The following is a 26,390-nucleotide window of genomic DNA, read 5'->3' as shown; positions in this document are numbered from 1 at the left end:
AGAACCAAAGAAAAACAGCGGAAGAAACATAGGCATAATATGTTTGAGAACTGACCAAATAAATGTTCCTCGTATACATGGTAAGGGAAGGAAATATCACTCAAACCCAGGAGGTGTTCACAAGAAAGGCTTCACACAGAAAAGACACTGGTTTGTGATACGGTTAATCAGTTTATAAAATTATGAAAGATGATGTGTTATAGAAAATAATCAAAATAATCCTTGAAGTAACAGTAGGACTTGAGTAGTCCCTGGGGGTTACCTGGGGACTCATAAAAGGCAGGATCCCTCAAGGGTACTGAGTAAGGATATTTTTAGCATGTGGGATGCAAAAGAATATACACTCATTGCTTTCTAACTTAATCCCAACACTGATGAAACAATTATACCTACTGTTTCTGCCTGAGGTGTCTGGGGCCAAGCATGGGCTTGGAAACTGGCCTAACCTCACAGGGAAAGAAAGCAATAGTACTCACTTTCTGAATAACCTAAACAAGCAAGGTAAGTACTGGAACAAAAAAAACTGTAGTGGAGGCCAGGTGCGGTGGCTCACGCCTGTAATCCCAGCACTTTGGGAGGCCAACACGGGTGGATCACTGGAGGCTGGGAGTTCAAGACCAGCCTGGCCAACATGGTGAAACCCCATCTCTACTAAAAATACAAAATTAGCCTGGCGTGGTGGCACGTGCCTGTAATCCTAGCTACTTGGAGGGCTGAGGCAAGAGAATTGCTTGAACCCAGGAGGCAGAGGTTGCAGCAAGCCGAGGTCGTGCTACTGCATTCCAGCTTGGGTGACAGAGAGACACCCTGTCTCAAGAAACAAACAAACAAACAAACAAAAACAAACAATAACAACAACAACGAAAAACAAAACAAAACAAAATTGTACTAGGAGCAGAATTCAGAAAGCTTTGTTTCAGAGATGAGAATCAGAAACAGATGTAACGTTTTCAAACTACAGGCATTTTTGCATTGTAACATTAAGACAAATATAATAAAGTCACTTCAACTGCATTCGAAATTTTCAAGCAGGTGGTAAGTCAGTTAGCCATTACCATATCACCAATTTCACTAATTCTAGCTTCATAAGTCAATCTTTGCCTGAGGTAATAGACCAAAAAGGTAAAGTCTGATGGGATACACCACAGGACATTCTTCCTCTGCACAATACGAAACGCAAGTACAAGTGACATGAGCAGTGAAGAGATGATCCAAGAGAATGCTAATAGAAAAATCTTGCTGGGTAATGCAGCCAAACAAAATCGTTTAAGTAGACAGATTGAGTACATGAAAGAAAGGAGGTCATAACTAAGAGTCCAGGCTGTGCCAACCAGCATTTTAATAAAGAGGAGAGAGAGAGGACACGAGAGGGAAAACAGGGAGGGAGGGGAGGAGGCACAGTAGCAGCTTGGAGAACTCAACAATAGTACTGGAATAACATAGTGGTCAACTGATGTAACATTTTCAAACTACAGGGCATTTTTGCATTGTCCAAGAATGACGCTATGTCCAAAGTCATAAAATATTTCTGCAAGCTGATATTTTTTAACTGTTTAATTTAGCTGTATGATTCTATTCGAAAGGATCTGACAGAAAAGTTTAGCAGCTTAATTAGGAAGGAAAAACGTCACTCTCTGAGTAAAAAGTAAAGAGAATCTTTGACATTTGTGGATGTGAGGGGAGGGCAACAATAAACAGATATGATGGAGAACTGAAAACCCAAAGGGGCCCATGGAATACAAGATACCTGCTAAATAATTCCGTATGACCAGTATGACAAAGGGGATTTTTTAAAAGGATTTTGAAATATCCTGGCTCTGAGAGGCGGATACCAGAGAGCAAAGTTCCACCTGGAGGAATAGCTTGGGACAAGTGCCCACCGACAATAGAAAAAGGAACTTGGAGAAAATACAGATCCAGTAAATATTTCTCAGAATGATTCCATTACAGGTCACATGATACAAACGCTCTCGTCCTTACAAATTCATCAGCAAATCCCAGATCACTCATGAATGATTTTGTAATGGCTGGAGTCTTACAGGACTAAAACAGGTTCCTAATTCTGTGTTTTGCTGAGAGTGAAGTAAAAACAGAGTGCACAAGTGAGCACAGACACAGTGTTAGCCAGAAAAGAACAGGCTTTTTTATTCCAAATTCAACAGCTTAAAAATCAAGGCCAAATATAAAATCAGTGCCACCTAGAGGCAAAGACATAGAGAACTATTTTATTACTGGTGATGGTATACGATCTTGTCACCAAAAAACATTCTTCATTATTAATCCCCCATGAACCCCATTTTTAAAAAGATTTGTGTCAAATTGCATTTAATAAATAATAATACTTTTTAAATTAAACACACATATAACTGACAGTAGGGTCATATGAACTTGATAAAATCCCAGCTGATATTTACTTTTTCTCTGCAACCACTTTCCCCCCTTCAAGTGTATGATTTTTGAAATAAGAAGACGTAGGGTTTAGGATAAGATAATCCCAAAGACACAAGAAAGGGGATGCTTCAAATTATTGGTTCATCTCAGGTTTCGGAAGCATTAGTAGACAAGTGCTTCTCCCACTGCCAAAGATAACTGAAAAGGTCATATCAAGAGAGTTTAGAAACAAAAGAACAAAAATGAATACAGGTAATAACGTAAAAAAAAAATTGGTTCACCAATTGTGACAAATGTACCATGCTAATATAAGATGATAATAATAGGAGAAACTGAATATGGATTATACAGGAACTTTCTGTACTGTCTTTGCAATTTTTCTGTAAACCTAGAACTATTCTGAAATTAAACGTTTATTGCAAAATTTAATATAGAGACAATATACTCCTCTGAATGAGTTCAGCATGCTATAGACAGATTACAGCCCCAGGAACAACACTTCAGTCTCTTATCGTGAGAGAAGACAAGCAACCATGATTTGTAACCAACATAAAAGAATGCGGAAGGAGCTCTAGAAGGGGAACATCATGACCTCCGGGGAAGAGACCCCCAGCACAGCGTCCTGAACACAGCAGATGCTTCACGCTATTCTTCCTAATTACTTGATCAATGTAGACTGCCTCTATAAGCACATGCCGAGTCAAGAACCAAATTTTGGAGAAGAAAGTATTAGCTGTTCTCTCCAATTAACTTCACAGACTATGCTAATCATGTATCTCACTTGTTAAAATGTCTATCCCACCCACACTACTTTCAATTGGGGGAAAAACTGGCTTTGTCCTCTTCCTTACTGAGAACAGAGAAGAAGCTCCCTAATGTTTAAGCCCTGTATTCCCATTCATAAACATCTGTGCCTTTTCTGCAGCCATGCTTCAATCTTTCATTCCTACCTTACTAACAACAGGAAAAGTGTGCCTTACCCTGGTCGGGCGGCAGGTGTTACTAATCCATCTCCTCACGTCTTGGGTATACCCTATCCCATCACTCTGTCTCCTCAAAGATGTCACTTAGAAATCATGCCATCTCTCTTGTACCACTAATCTCTCCAAAGGCTCTTTCTCCTCTATGAATATATTCCTTTCTTTCCTTTAAACAAATGGACCAGCAAACCAACAACACTCCCTCCAGCCCCAGACCATGCTGCAACTATCCCCTCTCACAAACACAGTTAGGTTGATGGCTCTTTTTCGGTCTTCTTCACGCTTCCCTTCCTTCCACTGTCACTAAATATTTGTACTCCAAGGGACTTGCTTTCAGCCCTCTACAGTCTTTACCCTGCGTACCTTCCCCTAGATGAATGCAGCTAAACTGATAGCTCCACCTATCATCATATGCCCATAGGTCACATATCTCCACCTCCACCCCAGGCGACTGTGCCAGGCCCAGATACACAGATGCACCTGCCAAGGGGGCATTTCTACTTGCAAATCCCAAACCTAAACATGTCTCAGACTCAAGTCTCTCTCTTATCCCTACCCCAAAACACATTTCTCTTCCTGAGACCCCTAACTCTGTGAATGGCACCAAAAAAGCAACCCAGGAGTTAGTTTTAATTGCTTTTCCCTTTCCCTCACTTCCCCATGTACAGGGATAAAATCCAATAAATTCCACCTCTTTCACATTCTTTCTTATCCATCATCCCAGCCATTTCCTTGGCTTAGCCTGCACTGGTTCCCTCAGACGATTATAATAATCTCCTAACTACTCTTTCCATCACCAGTCTTGCCTGACCCTGCTCCATTCCACTGGCCGCGTTGCAGAATTATTTTTCTAAAATGCCAACCTGAACGATTGCCTCACTCTGGCCACTTAAAAATTAGTAAAGACTCCTTATTATTTTTAAACTGAAGTTCAAATTATAAAAGTTACATAGCAGGCCCTTCATGAAGCAGTTCATGCTTCCTTCTCTAACTCCATCACCTGTCACTTTCCAATGTGCCACACTCCACAATACACATTCCGGGGACTCGTCACCTTCATACATCTTCATTCCTTCAATCTGCTACTCGCACCACCTGAAACACAGTGCCCCTTCTTCTCTGCCTGTACAACTATAATGTTTTGTCTGAGATTCTTTGGGACACCTTCTGTTATTACCCCCAGGAATAGAGCTCTCCCCCTTCCCTGCCTTAGCTGTATCTTCCACTATGCTGATTGTGGGGAGTAGAGTTTATACTTCATCTCTCTCTCTATATATATAGGAACAACACTTAGTCAAGATCTTATTTTACAGCAATCTGGTTTAGGATGAGCTTCCCAAGAATGTGTGGCATCCAAACACAAAGGCAATCTATATCCAACTCGGCTCAACCAAAACCTGTTGTTAAGCAGGCGACTCCTGAGCCCCAGGGATAAGCCAGTCATCTGGAGAGTGACAGACACAGGCTGTAACTGTGATGAATACAGCCTCACATATTTGGCAGGCCTACTGCTTATTAATTCTTGGTTCACAGACAGAGAAATAAGAATCACTTCTAAACATGAGCACACTCACATTTCTTACCATGGAAACTCTCAGCTGGGCGTGGTGGCTCACACCTGTAATCCCAGCACTTTTGGAGGCTGAGGCGGGCAGATCACGAGGTCAAGAGACCAAGACCATCCTGGCCAACATGGTGAAACCCCATCTCTACTACAAATACAAAAAAAATTAGCTGGGCATAGTGGTGCATGCCTGTAGTCCCAGCTACTTGGGAGGCTGAGGCAGGAGAATCGCTTGAACCTGGGAGGTGGAGGTTGCAGTGAGCTGAGATCATGCCACTGCACTCCAGCCTGGCGACAGAGCGAGACTCCATCTCAAAAAAAACAAAAGAAAAGAAAAGAAACTCCCAAGCCTTCATTTCCCCTAAATGCAGCAAGCAAATTCAATTACATTATTCAAATCCAACTAAAGCATTTCAGCAAATATTAAGTATTCAAATCACTTTGGAGGAAGGATTGGGATGCCTTAGTAAGATGAATAGACAGATATATTAAAAGGATAGCAAACTCATCCAAGTGGATTTCAGCTGCTAATTTCTACAGTTTTCAATTTCTTTAACCAACTGGGCCCTAAGTAGGATCTTCTACTGCTCATCACTCGGGAGGACTTGTGTTTGAAGGGCCCAGTTAAATACAACTCTGTCCTAAGGTCTCTATGGGAAGTCCATCCCTGTTTTAACTAATTGATATTGAACCAGCTTTGCCATCCCCTGGATTTTCTGTAACGCACCACATGCCAATTAATCAAGTTACAGAGATTAGCACAGGGGAAGAAATGCATTAAAGCCCTGTACTGCAAAAAGCAGACTTTATTTTCTCCCTGCTGCTTGTCTCATTTCCTCTCTTTGCAATGAGACTTTGTGCCAGTGGATTAATGGGAAGAGATGTGAAACAGTCAGTATTCTGTGGTGAAAGATGCTACAAAAATACATTGGTGGCTGAGAAACAACTTCTGCCAGGCAGCTGAACAAAATACTGGCTGTCAGGGTGCTATACTAGATTAGAAGCTCAAGCTTCAAACAGACAGGTTCCTCCTATTTCAGTCTAAGCTTCCTCAGGGAAACCCCAATGTCAGACCTTTATTTTCCAACTCAAACAGGTCCTCGCTGGCCGACATGGCCTGTCCATATCTCCCCTTACTTAAGCCTCCATGACAGAAAACTCAAGTTGAACATATCACAGAGGCTACTCAGTTCCTTGCTTAGTGACCAAAACATGTGCTCTCCAGAGGCCAGGGACAACAGAAATCCTAAGGGCAGCAGGTTCCATCCCATGGGATTCTACACAGCCATGTGGCCGCCACAAGGTGAGGCTGCCCTCCACAGTGCTGTCAGTGGGGTGGCATTGGGCAGCTGCCTGAACTCGGTCTCCCCAAAAACACTGCCAAATGCTGCTCGGTATTTTGGAAATCTGGCCATTTGCTTTGCCTGCTTTTATTAACCCTGACATATCGCGATGACTATACTTTCCAGCACTTTTCTTCTCTTAGGGGCTCTCCTAGGGGGAAAGCAAGTAGATTAATATTCCTGCCAAGCTCTGGCCTCTACAGAGAATCAGAAATTTCAATCCGTCAAAGCAAAGAAGCTGCACATAAATTACATGGAGATTAAATATCTGCATGTGTGAAGGCAAAAAGCACAATGACAACAACAAAAAACACCCCATTCTGGTGTGAACTGGTTCTCATGACAACCACCATTTAAAGTAGGAGAAAACTTCACCCATTCTGCTGTCAACTTTAAAATTATGATCTCTCAACATCTTCTTCCTGGGCCATGATGACAGATAAAACAGAGAGAAAGAGATTGCATTTTCTTCTCCAGGTGGCTAAACAGCTCATTCATGATGCCAGTGGGTAAAATATAACAGGACAAAGGCCCTATCTAAATTCCATCACCTATTCTACAGGAAGGTGACAGAAGACACATTATTAATCAGTCAACCATGGGAAGGAACAGAAAAGACAGCAATGGCTTAAAAAAAAAAAAAAAAAAGAGATCAGAACTGAAAAGGACAACCTACAAGATACATAATTGACATTAACAATACTCAGACAGAGCTACACTTAACACAAAAGGAGGAGACAACTATTTGTAAGATACACAGAAGGGGATGGGCAGGGCAGCGACCATTAGCTGAACACCTCCTAATGTCAGGAGTGTGGCAGGCTCGTTCACCATCACTCAAGAGTTGTCCTCATTTTAGTTACGGACACTGAAGCTCAGAGTGTAATGTTAAAGAACTTATCTAAGGTCACCAGAGGCTGAGTTGCAGAGCCAGGATTTGCCTCTCGTTTCGCTAGCTCAAAAGCTGGTGTTATTCTGGAGAAAAACAAGCACGGCTACAAACACAAACATTTTCAAGATATAATGTCCAGGCCCATGGAGGGGCTCCAAAGGCCAGCAGCCAAAAGTTCCAGTCCTAAAGGGCAAAAAAGGCATAATTCCTTATTCTTATACTTTTATGTACAAATAGAGGCCATTTATTAGTCATTGGCTAAGTGGTATACTAGGAGTTATTAATAAAAATGTGGCATCGATAGAACATATAAATTAGAACTGGCTGAGGACTCTCAGTGTTTCACCATGAAGATCCCCAAGAATGGTATGATGGTTAATTTTATGTGCCAACTTGATGGGGTCACAGGGCGCCCAGATATTTCATTAAACATTATTTCTGGATGTGTCTGTGAGGGTGTTTCTGGACTAGATTAATATTTGAATACGTAAAGCGAGTAAAGCATATGGCCCTCCCCAGTGTGGTGGGCCTCAGCCAATCCATCAAGCACCTGAATAGAATAAAATGCTGAGGGAGAAAGAATTCTCTCTGATTGACTATCCCTGTGCTGGGACATCAGTCTTCTCCTGTGTTCAGACTTGGACTCCATCAGCTCTTCTGCTTCTCCAACCTTCAGATTGACACGAACTGTAATGCTTGTCCTCCTGAGCCATCTTTTTATTATAAATCTGTGCTATGTCCTATTGGTTCTGTTGCTCTGGAGAACCCTGACTAATATAAACAGACAGTAACCAAGAAGCTTCTACTCCCTGCAGCACTCTTCCAAAGGTGGAATCTCCACGATTCCAAGAAGTAAACTGTCAGTGGATCTTCAGTGGGAGCCTGAGTTGGTTGTAGACTTCACATACTATTAGGGCCTTTTAATAATAAATCACTGTTACTCTAGCTACATCATTATGGATGACTTTACTGTGTTTAAATTGACATGACAGAATCAACATCTAACAACTAGATTTTAAGATTATATCTGAGACACTAAAGTTTAAATAAAAATCATTTGTACCACTATTACCAAAGGAGATGGATACATATTCTACATAGTCGTACCACCAAATTCCCAAATGACACCTCATTGCTATCACTGAGTTCCTTTTGCATTAAAGAGACGAAAGAGTTGGGGTAACTGAACTGAAGGGCCTGTTACCTTATCCAGAAATCCACAGCATAAAAGTATTAAGAAGTATCACCCTGGAGAAGGTTAACCCAAGTTCCCTTCAAACTCATTCTCTCACTCAGAATCTGCATGGTGAGAAAGCGTTCCTTGTCATTTGTCAAATGTAAATCTTTCTCTGCTTGATTTAAGCATAACTCATAAACCTTAAAGAATACACAAACACACTATCTAAAGTCCAACACATAACAAGATTCCGAGGGCCAGTGTTTACCAGATGCATGGCAAGATCTGCTCCCCGCAGGACCCATGCTGCCCCCTGTCCCTGAGTCTGCTCCTTGGCTATCCCTCCGCCTCACCAGCTTTCTAAACAGAAACCAGCTCTTTGTATTTCCTGGTTCAGAAATAACCACAACTTAGGAATGTTCCCGGCCCTCGGAGAGAAACTTTCAACTTTTCCCTTGGTTTCCCCCAACACATCCAACTCAGCCTCCCGTTCCTACACTGCCTCTAACTCTGAACTCCTGACTTGGTTCTCAATCTCAAATCATTCTAATAACTGACATCTGGTCATACCCAAGTTAGGCAGCATTCTCTGCCTTCCTATAGCTAACTTAACCCTAACTTCTGTTGCTACTTACAAAATCTACCACCAAACATAACCCCAGCATGGCAATGTGACCCAAAAGAAGTGTTACAGAAAAGTGGCAGATGTGGAAAGAGAGAGGATTGCTGAAAGAATCAAGAACAGCTTTTCCAATTTACTACAGACTTAGATTGGGAATTACCTATTAAAAGCAAAAACTATCTCCTTGACCCTGACTTCAAATTTCGTAATCTAATCCAGGAGCCTATAAAACCCTTTAAACTATATAAAAAATTCTCTGTGTGTGTGTGTGTGTGTGTGTGTGTGTGTTTCTGGGGAGTATGCAAATTTCTCATCAGACTCTCAAATAGGAAAAGAAAAAAAAATTAGAAATCATTGCTATAGGCCAGGCGCGGTGGCTCATGCCTGTAATCCCAGCACTTAGGGAGGCCGAGGTGGGAGGATCACGAGGTCAGGAGATCGAGACCATCCTGGCTAACATGGTGAAACCTCGTCTCCACTAAAAATACAAAAAATTAGCCGGGTGTGGTGGTGGGCGCCTGTAGTACCAGCTACTTGGGAGGCTGAGGCAGGAGAATGGCGTGAACCCGGGAGGAGGAGCTTGCAGTGAGCCAAGATTGCGCCACTGCCCTCCAGCCTGGGCGACACAGCAAGACTCTGTCTCAAAATAAATAAATAAATAAATAAATAAATAAATAAATAAATAAATAATTGCTATAATGAACTACTATTGATCTTATATAAGATTATATAAAGTTTCTATAAAAATTAAAAAATACAGCTAAAAACTAACATTGTATTTAGATGATGTATCTAGTTTAAGAAAACTATCTTACCTTTCAAATTCATTTAAACTAACAAAAGTTTACACTTTTGCAGAGACCTATCCCAGGATGAGTCAGGGAGATGACACAGCAGATTTTAGGACAAAGCCTCAGAGCGAGGACAATGAAAGTACCTAGTACAGGGTGCATTCTTGGTCAAATAGCAAGAGTGTAGTCTTTTACATTTATGAATAGACTCGGGTATCTGGACATATAATTCAACACGATGTAAGTGGCACAGGCTGCTAGCCATTTTTGAGGCTGGCTGGTAAAGAAAACTCCCTTTCACCTACAGCCCACCTGCACCTACCAAGCTCAAAATGTGAAATTAGACCACTCCAGCCCTACAAGTAGCATTCGATGATACACACCAGGCAGAGAAATGCAGTTCCTAGCAAGGTGTGAAGTTTACTGTTAAAGAGCATAATTTTTCTGTGAAAATATTTTTGCTATTTTCACACATCACTTCAGCTAGTAGAAAAAAACACTGTTACTGTAATTATTTGGATTTGGTAAACCTAATGAGGCCCTCTTAGCCTTCAACAACAAATGTAGAATGTAAATGGCAATAATTTTCCTGAGATCTTAGAGAAATGAGATGTAAAGAATGTTAATCTGTTTTTCTTTGGATGCTATTATTGGCTCAGGAGCACAAGCTTTTACCCTTGAGAACATCCTCTATTCTCTATGCACTCCATCTACTAAGATTGAATAACTGGAGAGCTTTCCCATTACCTAATTGTTTTCAGAAATATTAAATTTGAATTAAAAACAAATCTTTTGCCTCCATAAATATGACTTTCCCTAGCAACTCATGTAATTGCATAAATGATAGCCTATCTCCCTAAAGGCTTCTAGACATTCAGGAAAGGGAGCAAGCTGACTCTGTCACTTATCACCTACACAAAACAATCAATCCTTCATTGCCTGCTCTGTGAAAACGGAGTTGAGTCCTTGAAATATTTTTCCTTTGCCAGCTGGCAAAATGCTAAACTTTGTCAGCAGAGGTCGCTGGAGGGACACTGCAAAGGAAGGTATTCTTACTGGGCACCCTGCACTTCTTTTGCCCAGATCTGCAGTGCAGGTGGCAACACGGCCCCTCCAATGGCCAGCTGCTCGCCTCAGTACCCCATTTGATCATTTTCATAGCATAGTGCTTCTCGCAAGACAAGTCTCCCAAATTAACTTTCCCCACACCCAAGAAAGCCGATTTCGGTAAATTCCAGAGCGTGGATATCAAGCAATTTCACCAGCATGGCACCACTACCACTTCTGAGACACTCAGTGAGCCACAGCTGCGGGAAGGAGGAAGGGGATCTTCTCTGGGTCACCCGTCTTAGTCCTAGGGGTAGCAGCTCCTCCTTATAGATAACACTTCTGGACTCTCTCATTACCTCTTACTAGCCAATCCCTGATTACCCAAGTTCTGTGTTGGAGTTTGTAATTCTTTACATTATGCTTTCCTTGATCAAGTTACTGTGTGGTTTCTGTATCAGAATTGGACCCTAACAGACACATGTGCTCTTATAGCTGAGAATACCCAACTAGACAAGCAGATAGGTGAGCTGCCATGCAGTTAACAGTGCTAGCTGTCATCTTTTGCAGTGAAAGTTGGCAGCCCAGAAAGAGGGAGACATTGCTTTTCTGTGCAGAATCCTGGGTTAGAAAGATGAGGCACAAAAAGAGATAGAGTGGCACCCTTAAGGAGCTGACTAACTAGCTGGAGACACCAGGCACACACAAACTAACATTTCAAGGCAGTGAGTTGCTGAAAGCCCAGTAAGGGTCATGGGCAAGACTGCTACAAGGCAGTGATGGGTCTCAGACTAAGAGCCTATTAGTTTCAATCTTGTCATAGCCAACGACTAATTATCTGCAAAAGCCCTGTGCCACAGAAAAAGGGGTCTCTCTCCAAACGGTCCTCCAAATCATGCTTTGTCCTCCAATAATGGGGTATTTCCCAAATCCATGGACTCCTCGCTGTGACCAGTTGCCTCTCACTTCACTATCAAGACAGAGAACTATGTAAACATGTGGACAGAGAAAAATAATTTTAAAAAGGAAAAGCTGTTTGAATTTCAGTGTGTCTTTGACAGGGACAATGCTTCCTAAAATATTTTAAAGAAGAGATTAGGGAAACATGGGGACTATAATCTGTCAAAGCCGAATAAAAATGCCTTCAACAAAGCCCCTCCACATGAGGCTATTAAGGAAACCCAATAACCACACAGTGGAGAATAAAACCCTGTCACTCACTGAAAGACAGAAAAGTGATTCAGAGCAGAAAGCGGGAATAAAGAGACTACCATGGGCTCACTACAAGAGTAACAGCGGGGAAGCTTGGAAAGAGAAGCCCAAGAACAGGAGGGTTCCAGTGAACCATCTGGAAAGTGGGAGAGAATATCAAAGGCAGCAAAAGTGAGACTTTCTAATGATAAATGACAGTGGTTTTTTCTGACAAGGATGAACCACAAAGGATGCCAAAGGGGTATTCAAGAAGAAGCGCCTCACCCAGGGGGAAGGAATCGTGAGTGCAGGAGCACCCTCCATGGAAGGAGCCCCTCACCCACAGTGGTTGAGGACAGTGGTTTGAGAACAGTGGTTCTCCAACATGTAAGTCTCAAAATCCTTCTACGCTCCTAAAATCCCTCCATGAGGAAATGGCGAATGAGCATGATTATGTTTAAAGGGGTGGGTGGTATATGAACTGAACACACACCTCTTGATGAAGGGCCATTCCAGTAATGGGTTGTGGTCAAAATTATATAAAAAGCTTACTTCTCTGTACACCTTCACTCATCCTCTTTTCTAAAAAGAGTTCCCTTTGTTTCTGTGTGAATATTTGTAAATTATATATTAATTATATAATATTTATAACTTCTCCACAATTATGCCTTCATTTGTTAAGGTGTAAGGCTATATATTTCATAGATTGGTAAAAATTTCAAAAAATTATAGGGACTAAGATAAGGTAGGCAATGCTTTCTTTTGCCAAGTACAGGCATATGCTTAAAATACTATCACCATCACTTCATAAGAGAAATTGCATTTTAACACTCAAGAAAGTGGCAAGGAAATCATCCTAGAACAGAGGAGAGCTCTTTAAAATAAATAAATATGCCTTTATAAAAATTGGTATATTGCTCTTATATTTTTGATTTTCCTGTAAAATCAACAAAAAGTTGGTCATGGACCAAGACCGGTTAATACCCTCAAGTTTGAGAACTACTAGCAAGGACAAGAAACAGATACACACATTCTTATATAAAATTTAAGAAAACAAAAGGCATTTAGAATTAAAAAAAAATAATAATGGAGACAGAATCTGGAAGAAAAGAAGGCTCATTATGAATCATCTTAAATTCAGGAGGAAGTATTGCCTGCATGTGTGTACAGGACAGAAAAATCCTGGAAGAAACGGACCCAGAGGATGTTATCAAAGGGGAATGAAGACAAAATAAGGAGGCAAAGACTCCACAGCCAAGACTGGAGAACAACCTGCAGAATGCCTGTCTCTCACACAACTCCTCTGTGCATCCTCAGGGCCCACACACGAGTGTGCATCCCATAAAACAGGACAAGGCGCCGCCAGGGAGAGTGGGAAAATAGAACTTCTCTGAGCACTGGTCCACACATGCATGTTTCAACTGATATTTTTAATCAGATTAAATAGACACAGGATTTGTATGAGCTTCCTCTGGTGAGTCTGTCAAATACTTGAAATCCACCATTCTTTGCAAACTAAATGTCTCAAATGTTTTGTAAAAATTTCGTTTTGAAGCTATAGAACAGTAGTTTTCAAACATGTAAGTCTCAAAATCCTTCTATGCTCCTAAAAATTACAAAATATTGCATTGTTTGCAGAGAATGATACGATGCCTGATCTCATTCACCCTCCTTCCACATCATAAATAATCACTACCTTGATTTTTGTGTTTATTATTTCCATATATTTTTTCACATCTACTTTTATGTTTATCTAACTGGATTAAAGAAAAATTGTGTTTGTGTGTGTAAAAAGAGAAATAGACAAAGACAGATAGAGAAAGAATATAAGCAAGTCCATAAGAACACACATTGTTGGGCATGTTTTTGTTGTTGGGTGCATTTTGAATATCCATTTAAAAAGATACGATAGTTTAGTACCACTCGCGGTGTACTTGTTTCCCTCAAGATTGCATTAAAACCCATCCATGTTGACACAGGTACCTCTAGATCGTTTATGTTAATTGCTATAAAGCATTCAACATAAAAACAGAGCCCATTTTATTTATCCTTGCTCCTCTTGATGGGTATTTGAGGCTTTTTTACACTTAAAGAAAAAAATGCCAAATCACATAGCATACAATTTTTGTTTTCATTGGAAACTACCAAATTACCCTCCAAAGTGGCAGTAACTATATACACTCCCAAGAGAAGGCTGTAAGACGGACGGTTCCTCTAGGCCTTTGGTATTGTGAGGATTATTAAATTTTGCTAATCTGCTGAGTTTCAAATAATATTTGGTTGTTTTAATTTGCATTTTCTTGTTTATTGATAAAGCTGGTCTTTGTTTATCAGCCAGTCATGTGCCTTCTTCTTACACAATAAATCATACACATAAAAGTATACGAGCATGACATGTTTAAAGAATAGTAAAAGCACACACGTGTGCTCACCACCTATATGCATTTTCAGAAAAGAGAACAGTGTCAAAAGAGTGACACAAGATGGGTAGTGATCATGTAAAAGAAAGTCTCAGGATGAAAAAAAGAATCCAGTAGGAAAATGTCTGACAACATAGCAAATATCTCCACCCAGCATGTAGAAATGTCTCATAACTTTGACTATGGAGACCTTTATTAGGCAGCTGTTTTAACATAATGTAGCCAACTTTAGCACTTTTTTCCCTTATGGATTTTTCTTGTTTAAGAATTCTCATGTTTATGATATTATATTCTATCGAAGTAAAAATGATAATCTCCTATATTTTCTTCTGAAAGTTTTAAAGATTTCTTTTTCACAAATGAATTATTAATCCATCCATTTGATGGATTTAGTGTGAGGTAGAGATCCATTGTTTTCCTATAGAGATGATTGTCTCGGAACAATTAATGTAGAATCCATCACCTCCCACTTATGTAATATCACTTATATTTTATAAGTTCTCAAATATGAAGTACAGCTGTTTCAACATTCTCTACCCAATTAACCTTGTGCCATTACTAAACTATCTTTGCAGCTACACAAGTATAAGTCTTAATAGCTGGGGTTCTTTCTATAAATTTTAAGATTAGTCCCTCAATTTTTCCAGAATATCCAGTGAAAATTTTGGTTGGACTTGCACTGGATTTGTAGATTAATTTTGGATGAATTGTCATCTTCATGATATTGTTTTCCTATGAATCTACAAATATGGTAAATATCTCCGTATGTTCCTCTATGTCTTTTAATAATATTTAATAATTTTATCTGTAAATATCTCAAATATCTGATGCAAGATTTATACCTAGGTACTGAAATATCTTAGTTGATACTGCAAATAAAATGTTATTATATTTGATAATTGGTTCTTATGGATAAAAACATTAATTTTTCTATATCGTCTTTGAATCCAACAACTTTGTTGAATTGTCTTATAAGTTCTTATAGTTGATCTGTATATTCTATTTTTTTCTAGGTAAACCATCAAATCCTCTACAAATAAAGCAGTTTTATCTATGTTTCCAATGCTTATGCCTTCTATTTCTCTTTCTGGCTTACTGCATAACCTAGAATTTACCACATAATGATGAACAGTGATAGCAAGGAATCCTGACTCGTGGCTAATTTGTATAAAAATGTTTAGAATGATTCACTATTAATTATGTTTGCTGTAAGAGCTTCATGGATTTCATTTATAAAGTCAATGAAGTTTCCTCCTATTTCTAATTTGCTAAAAGTTTTTATCGTGAGTCATTAATGTCATCAAATGCTTTTTTAATGTCATGAGACATTAAAAGCAATCAAAGTATTTTTCTACATCTATTGAGATGATCACAGGCTTTTTCTCCTTGTATCAGTTAATACAGTACAATGTAATGTATATACAATAATAATGTGGTAGGACACAATAAATCAATGAATTGAATTTTCAAATATTTCATTTAATAATTCTATATCTGTTCATTAAAATGGAATAATCTATGTTCATAACGATGAAACTTTAGAAGTTTTCCTTCTTATCTAGTTGGGATATTAACATGTCTAACCTCATAAAAGGAGCTTGATAGGACTCTCTTTTCTATGCTCTGAAACAGATTATACAAGTAATTCATGATTTGGTAAAAACTTGTGTAAAATCATCTGTGGCTGATGGCCATTAAAGGCTATTAATTTTAGAGTTAATTGCTTTCAGTTTTCTATTACATGCAATGTATGCTTTTATCTTTAATTTATCCTGCATTTTTTTATATTAATAGTTGTCTTCCCCATGAAAGCAGGAACAATCTCATGACTGTCTGATATCTTCTTACAGTCTTGAATCCCAGTATATATTCGGCCAATGTTTTTGACTGACTGATGGATCCCAGTGTTTTCCTTCAGTCTTTTCCCTTAGCCTTTGATTTGGAAATTTTCAAACATATGCACAAATAGAAAGGATGATGATTTCTCTGCATCCAACACCTGTTTCAATAATTAACAATTATTAATCCTCTTACAATGAACACAGATGAACCTTATATAAGAAGATTAGATACATACATACACATGAGCATAATTTTTTAACTATACGCAGAATATACAGTAGCATTATCAGTTTAGATTAGTAATTTGTGCTAACTAACAAATTGGACTGGACCCAAAACAAATATGAAACAAGGTGAAGGCTAATTTCCTATCCACTTCCTACTTCCCATCTTCTGTGGCAGCCTTGATTTTCCCTCCATTAAAACGCTAGAAGTGCCTGGCGGCCTTCATTGCCTCTTTCATGGCATGCATGCTTACAAATCGTGCACACAGTCCTTTCTTATTTCTTTAATGAGGTAAGCTGGGCTGAGCATCTGTCTGCTACCGTGACCTGGACGTCATATTACTGGCATCACAGCTCCTCTTGTACATTAATTTTAAATGGCATTCTATCACTTGGTCACATTTCCCAGATTTTGACCTGTTTTTGTTATCTCATATTAGTTCCCTAATACAGCTATATCCTTATTAATCATTATTTTTCCTAACTTGGAAAATAGCTATTCCAAGTAGTGAGAATGCTCATTTAAGATCCCCTGAGATCCAGCATGGATGGCCTTTCTGTGTAAGGCTAAGCTATTACTGTATTATCACAGAGTCACAAAAGAATAGCACATCCAGAGGTAAACAGAAAGAAAAATGAGAGAAGGGGAGGGCAGTCCTGTTCAGTTATCTCCTGCTATATGACTTACAGAATACAACAAAACAATGGTTACCTATTGGCCTAAGGATGCTATACTATTTGTTTTCATATTAATAACTCATTTAGCTTACGTTGGCAGGAGACAGTTTTGTGGCAATAATAATTCTTCCTATTCCAAAGAACATGTCTGGAAGGGACATTGCTAAGGAAGTAAAATGAAATACACCCTGTGCTTAGTTTAACGCATTTGTTTCTTATACAAAAACAGAGCTGGTTTTTAAAACATGAGTGAGGGACAAGTGGTATGGCAAGTTTTTAGGAAATGGAATCAAGCTTTTAGGGATTTCATAATTTGCAAAAAAACAACAACAAAAAAAGATGCACACAACATATTAGGATAACATCTAACAGATGCAAGGAGTTGGGAAAAGGCTCCATGCATCGTAACATATACTTCAAGAATAGCAGCAATTAAGACATCCCACAGCGATTAAGACATCTCACAGCAACATGCAAAGCCACGGAGGGTGAGGAAAGTGCCTGGGGACAAGACACAGTTTACAGCCCAAGCCAATAAATCATCAAGCCCCTAAGGTACCTAAGAAATTCATTTCTCTCTAACAGCAAGAAAACATAATTTACTCCTCCTAACAGAACTAAGAATGACCTGACCACAGGTTTCCGTGTTGCACCTTCAGCCATCCTGGATTAAAGGTGAATTTGAGCCACAGACTATTCTCCATTCATATGAAGTAACCCAGAGAGAGGCGGGTCAGTATTGAGAGAAAGGATAAGGACAGGCAACTGAAAATTAAGGCTTATCAATTTCTGTAGTTACTAACACAACAGATCAGTCAAAAAATACTGAGGCAAACCTATACACAAGATGTCATTAAGCATGGATGATTCACTGAGGCAAAATAAGGCAAGCAAGGATGACCATACTGGACTCATTGAGCTAAATGTTAGTGACCTCAACATAAAACGTCTATGACGTCCTTCAGCGATGAGAAACATCTCAAGACTCACCTCATGCTTGGAGAAGAGCCGCACAGCCTCCAGCTGATGGAAAATAGGGTAGTGCTGGGAGTCGATCTGGTCACGCCTGTAGACATCACCCACCACCAGGAAGGCATCCAGCCCCGTGTGCAGCAAGTCCCACTGGTGTGCAGACGTGTGCGCTCTCAGCATGTGAGTCCGATTCAGGTAATAGTTGTCCCCCTTCTTCCTGCTGGGGTGATCAGCTGGGATGAGCAGGCTGTCAAAGTTCTGCCAGGTCGTGACCACTGGAGAAAGGTTGTCGTAGACTGAGAACAACGGGGTCCCGAAGCGGCCCACGTACTGCTTGTAGAAGTGCTCCTTCACCCTCTCCTTCATCAGCCACAGAGGGTGATGCTGCTGGTTGTGCAGGTTCCTGCCAACTCTGGTGAGGACCTTGCGGGTGAGGTTGCTGTGGTCGTCCTGAGGGTAGGATTTGCCCAGCAGCTCCACCACACTGCCTGGAGCTCTTTGGGTGGCACACTGTGCTGCAGCAGGCCTCGATCCCCAGGCCTGGTGCTGATGGCCCCTGGAGATGTGACTGGCCTTACTCACCAGGTAGACATATGCATGGGCACCTCTCCTGAGAGCTGAGCCCACCATTGTAGAAACTTCTCACAGGTTCTGGAAAGAGCACACAGGTAAAGCACAAGTCAGGTGTCACTCCGTGGAAAGCAAGTGTGTTCTTTGCGTCTCCCACCAGCTCCCTCCTGTCCTACTGGCATGTTTCCCCCACTACGACCTCCACACAGCTGAAAGAGCCAATTAAAGACATCTGACAGACGCATGATACTTAATGCACTAAATGAAACGATTCTTGGAAGTCACTTTTATATCCCTAATCTCTAGCTGTCCTTCCTTTGTCATTCAGATCCTTGGCTTTGTAGAAAACCTCGTTTACTATGTTATCATGTCCTGAACTCGTGATGTGGAAAAAAACTTTAAATGTGACAACCTGTACATTATAGAACCAAAAAACTTTAGAGGGATCCCCTAAAATACAGAACTTAATTGGACCCTATTAAGGGTCCCACTAATAAAGGAAGCAAATGATTAGATAGAGGCTTCTGAAGGAGAGTGGAAGAGAAGAGATTTAAGAGCCTTCCTTCACATTTCTGCCGATCATCCTGATAACTACAGAGTTCTCTTTATCTTTGACACAGCGTAACTTCTGGATTACTTCACTAGACCACAAAGTGACATTACTAATTTTTTTTAAAAGTTTTAAATAAAATACACCACTTTAGATTGTGGTTAACTTTAATATTTTAAAAATAAAATAGAAAATCTCAGGAAATATTGTACAAAGTGATAGACTATATCAATGGACAGCTGTAAATGCAAATCTTCTCACATCTGGTCATGTCACTTAAACTTAACACCTTTGTGGCATCCTTTCAATTACACCTTTGGCAAAAGGGCAAATTTCTACTACACACCCACAATTAACCAGAAACAGGACTAAACTTGTTGGGGAAGAGTGACAGAGCAGCCAGAAGGCAGAGCACTGACCTAGATTTTTAAGTAAATAAAATACCTAGAATTTAATAAAATCACCAAACTTTACAGCTGAAAGTCACCTCAGCTGTCATCTAGTATAGGCGGTTCAAGTCACGGATGAGGTGAGAAGGACCTAAGTATAACTGGCGAAACTCTAAGGTAGTGGAAGATTTCAATAAGACAACCACACAGGGCCGTGGACCACTCACACAGCGTCTTCTTCGCACTCCCACAGAAGCCAGTTTTAAACTCACTCAGGGATCCCAATAAGGAGAGTCTTGAGATGTCACATCCCAATGTTCACAAATAATTTACATTCACAAACTTAAATTATAAAAATCCATCTTCTAAAATGTGGAATTCTTCCCTACCAGGCTATTTTAAAGCATACAACTATGTGGCTGTTTTACTTCAAGGGCCGTGCAATCATACAAGGAATATATACAACTTCATGATATGAAGCTGCATTAGGAGAGAAGTATATTGTTCCCAGTCACTATCAAAGGCACAGTCTGTCCCTGGACAACACAATCCACCTGACTCCAGATTGGAACTGAGGAAATCTAGCTGCAAGTTGAATGGCTGTGCTTGTGTGTGATTACTTCTTAGAAGCTGTGCACAGCACCTTTGTCTGAGACTGTCATCATGGGAGACATTTTCAAAGATACCCAGGAACTCTCTGGTTTTATTCACTTGTGGCGTTATTTTGTCAGAGGTGTTTCAAAAGGGCTTTTGGCTGAGCTTCAACTGAAATGTCTTCCCATCTAGTGTTCAGTGACTTGTCACTGCAGTAGATATGAATTTTAAATATGCATATGCAGCCTTACACATCTTAGCACAAAATCAAACTGTTAGGTTATTAGCTACCTAGCTCAGCACCCTTGCCAAAACAGAAGAAAGCCTTTCTTCCTCCCAAAGGCATATGTGTTACACAAAGTTCAGAATTGTTCTGGGAAAGGTGCTTCTGATCCAGTTATTTGTGGGCTGCTGTCGATGCTTTTCCTTCCCAGTTTCCAGCTCTTCACACATCCAAACACACACTTGGGTTCCATTCCCAGGGATGCACCCCAGCCTCGTGTCCCTTCCTTGCTCTCCTCACGCAATCCCCAGCTTGCCGATGAAAGTTTGAGGTTGTTGCCCTTATTTTCAGGCCTTCTATCTATCTGCTCAGCCCTGCTTACATTCTCCACTGTCATTCACCCCACGCAGAAAAGTATCCGTCCTTTCTGTTATCATCTCTAACAGAGAGAGATGGATGACTAGGAGAGCCTTCCCACTTCTATCTGAGAAGTGACTTCCTTTCCTTCCATCTCTATCAAATTTCTCTATAAGAAATATATCATCTGGAAATACATAAGAGACCCAGGAGGATAAGACCAACGACATTCATACTTCTATTAATACATTGTTCTTCCATTTCATCCCTTCAACAGTTCTGTGATGTAGGTATTGTTTGTACCACTTTACCAACAAAGAATATAAAGCTCAAAAAGATCACGTAACTAGCATAAATTCATATGCCTAGCTAGCCATGAGACACGGTTCAGAATTCTTGGCAATTCAAATATAGCTGACCCTCAAACAACATGGATTGAACTGTGCAGATCCACTTAAATGCAGATTCTTTTCAATAACAGTTACATTGAGTGTGCCTGCCCTTCCTGCCTCCCCTTCCGCCTCCCCTATCTCTTCTACCTCTGCCACCCCTGAGAAGGCAAGACCAACCCTCCTCTTCCTCCTCAGCCTACTCAACATGAAGATAATAATAAAGATCTTCAGGATGATCTACTTCCACTTAATAAATAGTAAATACATTTTCTTTCCTCATAATTTTCTTAATAACATTTCCTTTTCTCTAGTTTATTGTAATACAGTATATAATGCCTATAACACATAAAATATGTGTTAATCAATTGTTTATGTTATCAGTAAAGCCTCCAGTGAACAATTATTAGTTAAGCTGGGGGAAGTCAAAAGGTATACGGGAATTTTCAACTGACTGAGGGAGGGTAATCAGTGCCCCCAAAGCCCTCCCATTGTCCAGGGGTCAAGTGCATTTCTCAGTAGGGTGTGGTGGCTCACGCCTATGATCCTAACACTCTGGAAGGCCAAGGCGAAAGGATCACTTGGGCCCAGGAGTTTGAGAGCAGCCTGGGCAACATGACAAGACCCTGTCTCTACCAAAAAAAAAAAAAAATTATTTAATAAATTAGCCGGGTATGGTGGCACACACCTGCAGTCCCAGCTACTGGGGAGCTGAGGCAGGAGGACTGCATGAGCCCAGGAGTTCAGGCTTCAGTGAGCCAAGATCGCATCACTGCACTCCAGCTTGGGTGACAGAGTGAGACTCTGCCTCACTAAAAAAAGAAAAAGAAAAAGAAAAAAAAGAAAGTATACTTCTCAATCAAAGGTCCAAGATTGTTAAGTTCAAATGGTATCTCTGCAAGGACCTCCCTTAACTTCTATTTTACCTAATTGAGATTATACATCAATGTGTTTTTAAATACACAAATAAATGCATGAATAAGTAAATCCAATAAAACACATTAGCTTAGATGGTAAAAATGAAGTAAGTATTTACAGACCCAAGGGCCAAACCTGCCCACAGTCGTCTCTTTGGGGATTTTTTTTTTTGGCTTTGGCTTTTTTTGTTTGTTTGTTTCTGAGACAGGGTCTCACTCTGTCACCCAGGCTGGAGTGCCGTGGGATGATCGTGGCTTACTAGATCATCAACCTCCCAGACTCCAGTGATCCTCCTGTCTCAGGCTCCAGTGGCTCCCTGCCCCAGAGACAGCTAGGACTACAGGTGCAAGCCACTACGCCCGGCTAACTTTTGTACTTTTTGTAGAGATGAGGTTTTGCCATGTTGCCCAGGCTGGTCTCAAACTCCTGCCTCAAGTGAGCTGCCCACCTCAGCCTCCCAAAGTGCTGGGATTACAGGTATAAGCCATCGTGCCTTGCTCATAGTCTGTTTTTACAAACAAAGTTTGTTGGAACACAGCAACAGCCATTTGTTGATTTATCATCTGCAGTGGCTTTCTTGCTATCAAGGTAAGATTGAATAGCTGCTATAGAGATTGTGTGGCTCACAAAGCCTAAATACTCTCTGATCTGTTATAGATAGAGTTTGCTGAGCCCTGTTTTAGCTTAACCTACTGAAAAATTTTTCTACACTATTAATAAAATCTCCTAGTCACAAATACATGTAGATTATAAAGTCACAAAAAAGGAGCAAGAAAACAAATGTGGACATGAAGTATGTTAGCACTGGTACAAAAGAAACAATCAGACCAACTATAAGAAGAGAAAATACAATATAATGGGCAACAGGCCAGACTTCACAGAGATACCAATGTTGGTTTGATCCTAGGTTGATCTCTTAGGTGCCACATATCATCCTTAGAAATGTTATTTGACCCTTCTGGCCCTCAAGGTCCTCATCTGTAAAACAGAGAAAAACAATACCTATCTCATAATGAAAAGATTACACTAGATCATGTTCATCAGCTAATTAATTCATTGTCCAGTGTGTAACAGATAAGATGAGCTGAATTCAGAGCTAAAAGTGACCCAGAGATTTCTAGAGATCGGGTAACGGATGAACTAATAAAGTCATTCACTGACACAGAGAACTCAGAATGGATTTTTGTTGTTTGTTCAGATCATCTTTTGTAGAGGAAAACAGATTTGGACAAACGGAAGTTCAGTATGAATGACATAGCCACATTACAATTTCTGTACGGCAATTCGAGTTATATTATAGTTTGGAAATGAGGTAAGACCTTAGTCCTGGAAATGTAGACCTTGGAGGTAATTTGCATAGACGTAAGAGTTAATATCACAAGCGCATATAAGAATCCATGGGAGGCTAAGAGCAAGATAGAAGTGGGCAAAAGATAGAAGATTACTTGGAACTTATCATATTTAAGGGAAGGGGATGTAAGGACTAAGACAGAGGGGACGTAAAGGGTGCCACAGCACAGAAGTCAGGGGAAAAGACATCTAGAAGGAAACAGGGGCCTGTTTCCTGAACCCAAATACCACTCAATGTGCAATGTTTAGCATGCCGTATTATTACCACCTGCTGTTGTCTGTATTCCTACTAGACTGTGTGGTTCTTGAGAGTAGAACACACAAACATATATATATATATATATATACACATACTCTTTTTCTCCTCTCTCTCTTATATTTATCATCGTATGCCCATAATCTAGCACTACATCTTATGCTGGATAGAAGACGCGGGAAGAAGACAAAAAGGAAGAAAAAGAAAAGAATGGAAGGAAATTGGTCAGCAAGGTCAAACAAAACAAAGAAGGCTGCCTCTTTGGTAGGGGCAGTAAAGAACTATTTAAAAACTCAATAGACTGAAGAGACAATTCACAGAATGGGAAAAAGTATTTACAAGCCATGTATCTGGGAAAAAGCTAATGTCCAAAATATATAAGGAACTCATGCAACTCAACAGCAAGAAAGCAAATAACTTAAAAATGGGCAAAGGGGCTGGGCGAGGTGGCTCACACCTGTAATCCCAGCACTTTGGGAGGCTGAGGTGGGCGGAGCATGAGGGCAGGAGAACAAGACCATCCTGGCTAACACGGTGAAACCCCATCTCTACTAAAAATATAAAAAATTAGCCGAGTATGGTGGTGGGCGCCTGTAGTCCCAGCTACTTGGGAGGCTGAGGCAGGAGAATGGTGTGAACCCAGGAGGTAGAGCTTGCAGTGGGCCGAGATGGTGACACTGCACTCCAGCCTGGGCGACAGAGCGAGACTCCTTGTCAAAAAAAAAAAAAAGAAAGAAGAAAAAATGGGCAAAGGATCTGGATAAACATTTCTGAAAAGACGACATATAAATGGCCAACAGGTATGTGAAAAAAAATCCTCAAAATCACTAGTCATCAGAGAAATGCAAATCAAAAGCACAATGAGATAGATACCACTTTACACCTGTTAGAATCGCTATTACCAAAAAGAAAAGGTAAGTGCTGGTGAGGATGTGGAGAAAAAGGAACCATTGTACACTGTTGGGGGGAATTTAGAGGAGTATAACCATTAAGGGAAATAGTATGGAGGTTCAAAAAAATTAAAAAATATAACTATTAATATATGATCCAGCAATCCCACTTCTGCGTATATAACATGGGAAATGAAATCTGCATGTCAAAGAGACATCTGCACCCCCTTGTTCACTGCAGCATTATTCACAATGGCCAAGATATGAGATCCACCTAAATGTCCATCAACAGATGAGTGCATAAAGAAAACGTGATGTATGTATACAATAGAATATTATTCAGCCTTTAGATAGAAGTAAATCCTGTGATTTGTGACAAGGATGAACTAGGAGAACTCTCGCTCTCTCTCTCTGAATCTTACTTTCCCTATATTTCTCAATGTGAAAATAACATATACCTTGCATCGGTAATAAGAGTATTAAACAACAATGAAGGTAAAAAACATAACACAGTATCTTGAAGGAATATAACAAGTACTCAATAAATGGCAGCTATTATCATTATTATTATTATTTCTATCATTACTATTGGGATACAGCTGCCTGGAATGTCCAAACAGTGGGCATGGTGGTCAAGTCCACTTCTCTACAAGTCTGCTCTAAGAAGTAACATTTCAAAAGGTATCTGAAGCATCTGTTACATGGTCACGGATCACATTTGGATTATTTTGCTTGTTTTTCATTTCGGACACATTCAGAATGCTGTAAGCATTCTTTATCACTATAAAGCGGCACAATGACAACAACTAGTAAAATACTGAATAAATGTTTGTTGTTAGAATGAATGAGTTTTATAATGGTTTCAACAGTCCTTTCAACCTCCCTCATTCTTCTGTGTAAAGAAAACATTAAGTAGTACACAAACTGTACTGGACTGATCATTTCCCTAAAGCATAATTAGCTTAAGGGAAATAGCCAATGGTGAGCAAGCATAACCCATAAATGGTCACCACTATACAAAAGTGTTCAAGCACAATCCATAACCACCAGATGCAATACTCACACATTTCTATCAAGAAAAAAATGAAGCTTGGTTCAGTCAACACGGTTGCACATTTTTTTCTACTAAATAATGGTGGGAAAATGGCCAACTTCCATTAACTTTTACTGATACAAAGGCAAGTCAAGAGAATGCTTTTTTGTTCCTGCTGACTAGTATGAACAAAAAGAGAAGGGCTATAAGCAGGCAGTTTCCTGTATTACTCGTGAGGGTGTTATTGACGCAACCTTTCTAGAAAGCAATTCAGCACTATCAAGAGACTTAAAACTGTTCATACCCTTTGACAGGGTAGTTACCCTTCCAGGAATTTATCACAAGGAAATAATGTAAATGAAGACAGAAGTTAAACACAAAGAACTTTCATTACAGTATTATTTATAATAGAAAAAAAATTATACGCCACATAAATGTCCCACAACAAGGGAATGATTAAGCAAATTATGGGAGACCATACAATAAAATATTATGCAGTCATTAAATATAATGGTTGCAAAGAGTTTTAATGATATAACTATATAAAGTGATAAACAGGGTATAAAATTGTATGTATGATATGATCTTAACTCTATAAATATATACTTACCTATAAACACATGCATAGGATATTTAGAAACCATGAGAAGAACTAGCCAAAAGATTTCATAGCAATTATCCCTGGTACTTATTTTCTATTTTATGTATTTATATTTCCAAATATTCTAAATAGACAT

The 26,390-nt window shown here is 39.9% G+C and overlaps 1 protein-coding gene across 1 annotated transcript in view; it reads right to left on the bottom strand.

Annotated features, from left to right (window-relative positions):
- Positions 1 to 26,390, bottom strand: part of FARS2 (phenylalanyl-tRNA synthetase 2, mitochondrial) — a 512,610-nt gene that overhangs the window by 370,725 nt on the left and 115,495 nt on the right. Inside the window, exon 2 of the mRNA XM_030817258.1 lies at positions 18,153 to 18,785. Coding sequence (XP_030673118.1) covers positions 18,153 to 18,764 — 612 coding nt within the window. The 5' untranslated portion in view covers positions 18,765 to 18,785. The remainder of the gene's footprint in view (positions 1 to 18,152; positions 18,786 to 26,390) is intronic.

The sequence above is a fragment of the Nomascus leucogenys genome, chromosome 8 (assembly GCF_006542625.1).
Source record: "Nomascus leucogenys isolate Asia chromosome 8, Asia_NLE_v1, whole genome shotgun sequence".
NCBI lineage: Eukaryota > Metazoa > Chordata > Mammalia > Primates > Hylobatidae > Nomascus > Nomascus leucogenys.
Note: the sequence above shows the minus strand (reverse complement) of the source record. Positions and strands in the feature narration are given on the sequence as shown.